Raw genomic sequence first — 9,280 nt, forward strand, 5'->3', positions numbered from 1 at the left:
CAGTCTAAGAATGTGAATTTTGTAATGTTTAGTCGTACCCTGAGGATAAATGCAAAAGGCAATAATCAGGTTAGAGTTAAAATAATTCAGGAAGAGACAAGATCTCCCCTGCAATGACTGAGGAACAACAGGCAAATTTATTCCTTTGATGCATTTATGGAGTGCTTTCTTTTTATCTTGACTCTCAGCTCCGACAGACATTTCAGCTTTTTTTTAAAATTCCTTATTCTGGAAACACCCATAAGGACTGTTGTCTCCCAACAGTCACCTCTGAAGTCATCCAAGGGACCCAGCTACCATTCTTTTTCTGGTTTCCTTCTTATCTCTGTACACAGTAACAGTTACTTTTAAGTTTCTGTTCACAATTAATATCTAGCAGGGAAAACCCTTGATCTCTTTGTTGGCTGTGAGAAGGTCTAAGATGTTGGCATCCTTCTAACAGTGCACCCGGCAGTGTCTCTCTCCAAAATATGTTATAATATATAATTTTTTTGAACTTTTCTAAGGCTCTTCAGAGCCCTGTACGAAAATCATCCTGCCAAGTGCTGGACAAAAGGATGAAGCAGCATCAATCATATCGTCACTAACCGCATGCCTGGAACAAACACTCCTGTTATATTTCCCCTCAGCTACCAAAATACCCTGAAATGTGTCATAATAATCATGGCTGAGGGCTCTGTGGGGAAAAGAAGGCTTCTTCCATTTTCAGAAATAGGGGCTGTTTGAGCCTGGACTCATTAGGAAAAAATTCAGGCCCTTTATTCTATCCATTCTGTTTCTGTACCCTTACCTCTGCAAGATGAAAAAGCAGTTTCCCCAGCTCCCACTTGCAACTGATGAGATGTGAAATGAGTTTCTATGAGAGATGACACCCTTAAGGGAATAACAAGAGCTTGTCACATACAAGCCTGCATGTTTCACCACAAATATTTCAATGCTCAACAGTAAGGGATTAAAATCTGCAAAAAGAGAGAATGGGTCATGAAGCTGACACCATTTCGCCCTCTGTTCACAGGTCATGCTATTTCTTAGTCTCCAGTGAATTATAATATTATTCATTATTTTCTGCTCTCAAAAATGCATAGGTTTCCTGTTAGGCATTTGCTCTCTTTCCTAATATCCCTTCTGTGTCTCTTGGAATTTGCTGGTGTCAGCTTAGAGTAATATTGTCCTCTACTCATTCTGGGCTCATGACTGAGGCCAACATAATAAAAGGATAATAAGAGAAATACATACAAATTTAGATAATTTTTATGACACACATACTTCCATAAGGAAATAAAAACCCCAACAAAAATACTGGCCTAAGTGGTTTGTGTAGAGTAGGTTTGATTAAGGGCCAATAGTCATGGAAAATATGATAGAGGGAGTGTGATTGATCAGATGGTGACCCCGGGACACCTCAAGCCTGTTAACTCATTCCGCTCTGCAGTCCCTTTGTCCTTAATAATAACAATGTTCCCTGTGTGTGTTGGACGTGATGTACATGAACATGAGTCTTTTGCCTGATTCAGAGAAAAGTCAGAAAATATATACCAGGTTTTATGACCCACTTCATAGAAGAAAGGTGAGAAGAAACTACGGGTGACCTGAAAAGTGACTTACATCATTTTTGAAAGATATTTGGGTGGTGACTCTTTATAAAGGAGAGCTTCAGAAAACATATTACATATACAATTACATGGCATTATTATCTCAGTTCTCTTCTTTCCTCAAGAATACACAGTGACTGAGAACATGAAATTCTTTTGTAAAAATGGTGACCTTTTCCAATAATACCTACTGTGCTTCGACATTTAGTCCCCAGGCTGTGTCTGTTAAATCAACAACCAAAAGTTTGGGAAGCAGCAGACAAAGATCGCCATTTCTTTCCCTGTCCTTCCTCTAGTGATACTGTCAGGATGCTGACTTTAACCACCCATGCTGTGGAGTGAGTCTTTCTGCAGTGATGGAATGCATGATCCCTATCTGCACTGTGCAGGTGATGCTAGAAGCCTGACACTGCTAAGCACGTGAAATTCACACAAGGCAGAGAGACTAAGACTTGTTGCTGCATCTGTGCATGTTTGTGGATTGCGCAGTGCAGGTGGGTGGGGCAGAGGATAACCTCAGGTGTCATTCCTCCAGGCACCATGTACTATTTAATTTATTTATTTACTTTGGAGACAGGAAGGCTCATTGGCCTAGATGTTGCCAACTAGGCTATGTGGGCTGGCTGGTGAGCCGGAGATGATAAATGATCACTATGTCCAACTTTCTTATCCAGGTTCTGGGTATTGAACTCAAGTCCTCATGTTTGTAAGGCAAGCATTTTGCTGACTAAGCCAATTACTCACTCCAGAATCTGAAATTTAAATTGAATTTAATCTTAATTAATTGAAGTATAAATTGCTTCATGTGACCAATATCTACTGTACTGAATAGATCCCAGCCCATCTTTGTTCCATGCATATTTACAGTATTAGAATCATTTAAGTCTCTGTGAAACAATGGAAAATGATTATAGAGAATTCTTTGCATTTTATTATAGAATTTTATATTAAAACTTGGCATCCTATTACAGTTTGAGAGCTAAGAGTTATAAGTGGGCATTTATGCATGAAATATAAGATACATTAGAGTAATGTAATGTTACTCATAAATTCTAGAAGGATGAATATCAAGTCATAAGACATAATACTCAACAAGAAAGGCACAAATGGCAATGATTCTTCAGTGTGATGTTGAGAATTTAAGTCTAGGTTGCACACTTGAAATAAAAAAGGAATACTTACACCTCTTACAGGTTTAAGACATCTGTTATTGAAACAATTACCTAACACTGCAAAGTGAAAGCAAAGGGAAAAATGAAATTTTGTTCAAGGACTTTCTACTCTCTGGCAAAAAAAGCAGTGAGGTTTTGGGTCAAGGGTATAAGTAGCCATAGGAGAAATCAGGAAAATACTTAATATTATTTTTCTGGAAAAAGCATTACTAGAGATACTCAAGAAACTCTTGCTTCATTCCCTTAATTCCCACTGTGGAGTATGACCCCAAGTTAGGCCTGTTCTGAATTCTTTTTATAAAGTAAGTATTCTTATTTATTCATTTATTTATTTATTTATTTATTTAATACAGACACAGAGAGAGAGAGGGAGGAAAGGAGGGAGAGAGAGAGGGATAGAGAGAGAGAGAGAGAGAATGGGTGCACCATGGCCTCTAGCCACTGCAAACAAACTCCAGATCCTGTGCTTTCTTGTGCATCTGGCTTGCATGGGACCTGGAGAGTGGAAACTGGATCCTTAGCCTTCCCAGGCAAGTGCTTTAACCGCTGTGCCATATCTCCAGCACCTTTTCTGAATTCTTAATAGGAGAGTACCAGCAAAGTGGCAGGACAAGAAAAGAGAAGACATGGGAAGACAGCTGAAGACCAGACACTGAAAGCTCCCAGGGCCTCAGTTTCTCTCAGTAACCTGCAACTCTGTGTTTCCAGAATGACTTGAAATTGAATAACACAGTACACTAACAGTTCCACATTGACCTCCCCTTAAAATCCTATCTTGCTGAAATTGTGTTAGGATGTAAACTAAATTGGTAGCTGAAGTCCTAAGTGAATACAAAGAATAGAGACATGAGCTACAACAATGGAAGGAGGGCCTGGGAGACTGCTTGGGGGATGAAACTCTTCCAGATAAGTAAGAGTATTTGAGGTCAGATCCCCAGAATCCCAGAACCTGCACAGAGCTGGAGGCTATAGAGCAAGCATCTGTAATCCCAGCGTGCCTACTGCAAGAAGAAGAGAGACAGAGACAGGAGAATATCCCCATAAGTTCACAGGCTAGCTAGCCTGGCAAAATCAGAAATGAAAAAGAGATCCTTCTTAAAACACAGGGGATGGTGAGGACTGACATTCAAAGTTGTCCTCAGACCTTCACATGTGCACTGTAGCACACATACTTCACTCACATATGTCAACATGTACCCACACACAAGCCAAAAACAAAGAAAAAGTAATGCTCATGTCCTTATAATGTTGCTAATAACTGAGGCCTTTCTGTTGGTGGTAGGGGGGGATTCTGGGTAAATGGGTAAATGACAGCACCAGGAATGCAATTTTGTGAGCAGTCTGGCTTCCTTGATTATGAGTACTTTTCAGCCCAATGACTCACTTGCCCAGTGAAAGGGTACCTGGTTTGAGGACTCTAATACCATGTGCACACCCTTTTCCGTCTCTTCCTAGTTTCACCACAGGCTTTCTTGCTGAAACTTAGAAAACAGGCAGCATGCTAGGCCCACATGTGTAAACAAAGACACGTGAATCTAATTTCAAGCTCTGGAACTCCACTGCAAGCCAATCTCACATTTAGTTGGTCCTCTTCTCCCACTCTGTTTGGGACAGGGTCGTTCTTGTTGTTTTGTCACTGGGAAGGTCAGACTAGCTGTCTCACTGGCTTCAGGATTCTCCTGCCTCTGCCTCCCATTGCCACAGGTACACTGGGTAGATGCACATCAGTGTCTCTTGCTTTACATGACCGCTGGGGATACAAAGCATTTTCCAAACCCTCACTGTAGCCCAGACTTTTGTCTTCTTCATACTTCTCTATATAACATTGCTGAACTGTCCAACATTTCTGTCTGTCATTTATTAATATTGTGTCTTATGATTTGGTATCAGTTCTTCCCAAACAATTCTCAGCTTCTGCTATGAGTAGTTACCCACGGGGGAGAAAATGTTTTTTCTTCTCTTTTTTCCTCATAGTCATTTACATTTCAGAATAATTCACTATCATATCTTAAAAATTTGGCTGTATATTTTTACAATCTTTATATGTGAAAGAAGTGAAAACAGAAACAAAAAATGATTATTTTTTTCTTAAGAAACTGTGTGCAGGCTGGAAAGATGGCTCAGCATTTATGTGTATTTCCAATTCAAGCATGAGGGCCTATGAGGTACTGAGACCTGTACCAGAGTTTGAATCTCCAGCTCCCACATAAACAAGTGTGTCTGTCCACAGTCCCCTGTAACATTAGTCCCACAGAGAAATAGTTTGAGAATTGTCAAAGCCCTGCAAAGTCCTGAATCAACAGATTCCAGCTCAAAACAAGAACAGCAATGGAGCAGGATTCCCAGCATTCTACTCAGACCACCTTAGACTCATGCCCCCAACACCCATGCTATAGGAAAGTGTATACGGTGCCACACCACACCACATACACACACCATATTACATATTGTATACACACAGGCAAAAAAGAGGAAGAAACGTGTGTGTGTGTGTGTGTGTAGAATACACCTCCGTTTAGAAGCTTGGAAAAATCTTAAATAAACTCATAATTACCCAGGTTTGTACAATGCATTTGTCTGAAATATGTACTTACATTCCTATGTTAGCCATTAATTTGAGAACTATTATAAGCTCTTAACAATCATTTTTTATATCCCCAATAAACAAGAACCCAACTCAGCAGATAGCTTTCCTGTTGGGTATTGTTTATTAGTGTGATAACATTATGGCAATGATTCATTCGGGAGTTTATTGACAACAAGGCAAGTAACTGTAGTTAAATTTCTTTGTGACTATGATGTGGTAATTTACAGAAATGAGCATCTCTGATTTTATATGGTGGTATGAAAGACTCCAACTTGCTCAGTCACTTTCGGTTTAGTAGATGTCAACTTTCCTGGCTGCATGTGATTTTCCACAGGGTGGAAAGGAGTCAAGATTTCCATTTTCACCCATAGGTGCTAAGAAATGGCTGGCTACACCTCAGTGAATTTTTATTTCCCTGTGTACGCTCACAGCTGTGAGTCATAGCTTGGAAAATAGAAAAGCTGTTTGTGATGGTTCCTATTAGCAAGTTCCTTCAGTTGCTGTAATTAATTTACCGGTTCCTTTCCTTTCAAGGTGGCCAGATAACCCAGAACCCAGTTTGCACTCTCTAATAAAAGCTTTTCATTTTTCTTTTAACTTTCCATGCTCCCTCAAGTCAGCCTTGTTGTTGTCCTCCTTTCAATGAGGTGTACCTGAACCTAAAACTATTACATGGTCTGAAAGCTTTGAACATCAGCACTGTGATCAGCCAGTAAAGCAGTCCAATTTCACTTTGTTCAAACAGTGCTTTGCTGTCTTGGCTGAGGAAAGTGTCTGCCAACTCATTTTTTTTCTTCTTATCAGCAAAACACATATATACTGTGCTCTTGTTACTTAATATAACAGAGAAAAATCCTTGAACAATCAATAGACTGGTTAGGAAAGCTGCCCATGTTTTTTCTCATCCCAAACATTCACATTTGTTTGCCATCAAATGAGAAAGAAAATCAAAAGAGCACTGATTTTACATATGTCAATCATGGAAAATTATTAGACCTTAGAGAAGTTCTTCTTTAAACAAAGACTATTATCATGCTCACTTGCAAATCATATCATACCCCTACATGCCCCAAATCTGGTTTACATGCAGTGAGTCTGGGACAAAACTAAGGAAATGGAGACATTATTTGCAAAACTACAGGAGTCCAACCCTTATCCTTTCCAATATGGTAGAGCATCCACCCCTGTTATGGGAAAGGACAGTTGATACCTCAAGTGCAATGAATTGTGGACCCATCACTTTGATTACTTAGTTCTCCACTGAAGAGTGTATCTTTCTTTTTTTTTTAATTTTTTTTTTAAATTTGAGAGCGACAGACACAGAGAGAAAGACAGATAGAGGGAGAGAGAGAGAGAATGGGTGTGCCAGGGCTTCCAGCCTCTGCAAATGAACTCCAGACGCATGCGCCCCCTTGTGCATCTGGCTAACGTGGGACCTGGGGAACCGAGCCTCGAACCGGGGTCCTTAGGCTTCACAGGAATGCGCTTAACCACTAAGCCATCTCTCCATCCCAAGAGTGTATCTGTCATCTTGTATAGAATTACAGCAGGAGCAAATACTGGGGCCAAAGTCACAGGCATTATAACTCTTCTCTTTGGACTTGACATTTATCTCAAAACTGTAAATAAATTAAAACTTACCCAAAACATAGGCCTCTATGTTTTGGCCTTGGCCCTATTTTCTTACATATTTTGTTTTGCCTCCTGTGTTTATTGGGGGGTGGGACACAGGGAAGAATCAAAAAGGAGAGTAGATGGAGCTTTCTGTATACTTCTTCACAGATACAATCACCTATCATGTTCTCCAGAATGTGTTTCTTTAGCAGCTGCTTTCTTCCCAACACATGACTTAGATAAACAGTCTTGCATGTCTGAGGGCGTGACTCAGGCCACTTGTAGTCAAATTCCAGTTCTTCACTTGCTAGCCCCATGATCTTAGGCAAGTAACTTAAGCTTTACCTTTATTAGAATAAATTAAATTAGAAAAATGCCTAGCTCCCACAAAGAAGTCCAAATAATTTAATATTTACAAAACCATTTATAACAGTGTCGAGGAAACACTGTGCTGATAGGAATTTTTATTATTCTTATACTACAAGCTCTTATAATCCAATTAATATAGATAATACATAGCAAGCCATATGAAATTGGTTGATTCATAAAGTGCAGTAGAATTGTAGGAGAAGTGATGATATAATTAGCTATGGAAACTCATTTGGGCTGGCTGTACCAATAACAAATACTTTTGAGATTTTTGTGCCTTGCTCATAAACTCAATTAGTGTCTTCCTTCTTGCTCCTGATTTTGGAATCACTATTCTTGTGAGTCAGACTCCAGATTCCTAGCTGCAATGAACACAAAAATGATGCAGTACTTTGTTGTCTGCCTCCCTGGGGCCCATGGTTAAAGCAGCATGGTTAAAGGTTATGTGAAAGCAGAGCACAGAGGGGCTACGTGAGTGCTGAGGACTCTAGTCATGGTTTGCTTTTCCCAGTAGATATTTTTGGGTTGGTTAAAACTGTCTTTATTTAATACTAGCCTGAGGAAATGGCTGAGAATAATAGTGAAGAATTGGGGTAATACCAGGGAAAGATATTCATGCATTAAAATAAGATTTTTCTACATCTGACCATCATCTAAGACCAAAAAGCACACTAAGCAAAGCATAACAGGTTCCGACTGTACTTCACTGTCAGGACCACACTCACTTTTATAGAACATAAGAAAATGGACCACACATTAGAAAAGCGTTGGGTAAACATGCTACATGCCGGAAGTCCCAGGTCCAAGTCCTCAGAAGGCCCTAGACAAGGGACTTCTGCTTATAACCCAACCAGTAAAATATGCACAATGATACCTCTCCATTACATGGCAAACATTGACTGATGGTGGAAAATGGCATTGGGGAAAATCCCTTGGAACTTGAAAGATGCTGCACAAGGGTTTGGCAGGGCCATTAGTGGAAGCCTCCTTCTAGGTTAAGGAATCTGTGATTTGAAAAAAAAAAAAATGTTTACATGCATGCATTCTCACAGAAGGTATATAGCTTTCATCAGATTTCTCAGGTGGTTAAGAGCCAGTTATCAGAAGGGGAATGAGTGAGTGATATCTAATTGAAGTGATTCCCAAGGGCTTTCTAACCAGCAGCATGATTCTCATCTTAGGTACTGAAGTTTGGGCCTGGTCATTTCAAGAAAAGAGGCAGAGCTAAGAGCATGGCTCTCGTTGACATCCAGCTGGATCATCATGAACGATGTGATTGTATCTGCAGCTCAAGACCACCTCGATAAAAGACTATGCACGTACTTACATTAATCATGGGAGAACTTTAGTTAAGGAGGATGTGGTAAGGGACCCTTTGCCCATGGCAGCCAAACTTCCAGCTTGCAATGCAATGAATACAAGTGGTTGCTGAGGCAACCTGGCTTTGTTAACACTATGGCAAATAAAAAAGTGTATCATCAACTTCTATAGCCAAAGATATAGGATTACATTTAATAATAGTATTATAGTATTTGAAGAATATATATATATATATATATATATATATATATATATATATATATATATATATATATAATATGCACACAGGTGCATCCATTTCTCCATTTCTCTATGTAAATAGATTAGATGGTTTACTCAGTATGATTAACCAGGTGCACAAGGGCTTATCAGTGATTACATTATTCAGATGCTTGATATTTGTCAAAATAATGAGTATTAAATGTATGGAAACTCTTTAAGAAATCCAGAAGATAAATTTTTTTTTAAATTTTATGTCACAAAATATTTTGAATTTTGTGTTAAGAAAAACCTTTTGTTTATTAAAAGCAAAAGATGGGGTTTTCTTATGTTTAAGAAGAAAAATACAGTTTCTGGGGAAAAATGAAAAATTTAAATGTTTTTCTCATGAGATTCATTGCATTTAC

At 39.1% G+C, this 9,280-nt stretch overlaps 1 protein-coding gene across 2 annotated transcripts in view; it reads left to right on the plus strand.

Annotated features, from left to right (window-relative positions):
• The window catches only part of Pdgfd (platelet derived growth factor D), a 233,129-nt gene extending 224,263 nt beyond the window's left edge, over positions 1-8,866 (plus strand). For both annotated transcript variants that reach the window (XM_004661892.3, XM_004661893.2), the window contains exon 7: positions 8,516-8,866. In XM_004661892.3, coding sequence (XP_004661949.1) covers positions 8,516-8,641 — 126 coding nt within the window. In that variant the 3' untranslated portion in view covers positions 8,642-8,866. The remainder of the gene's footprint in view (positions 1-8,515) is intronic.
• The last annotated feature ends 414 nt before the right edge of the window (positions 8,867-9,280 follow it).

Source organism: Jaculus jaculus, chromosome 3 (assembly GCF_020740685.1).
Source record: "Jaculus jaculus isolate mJacJac1 chromosome 3, mJacJac1.mat.Y.cur, whole genome shotgun sequence".
NCBI classification, from domain to species: Eukaryota; Metazoa; Chordata; class Mammalia; order Rodentia; family Dipodidae; genus Jaculus; species Jaculus jaculus.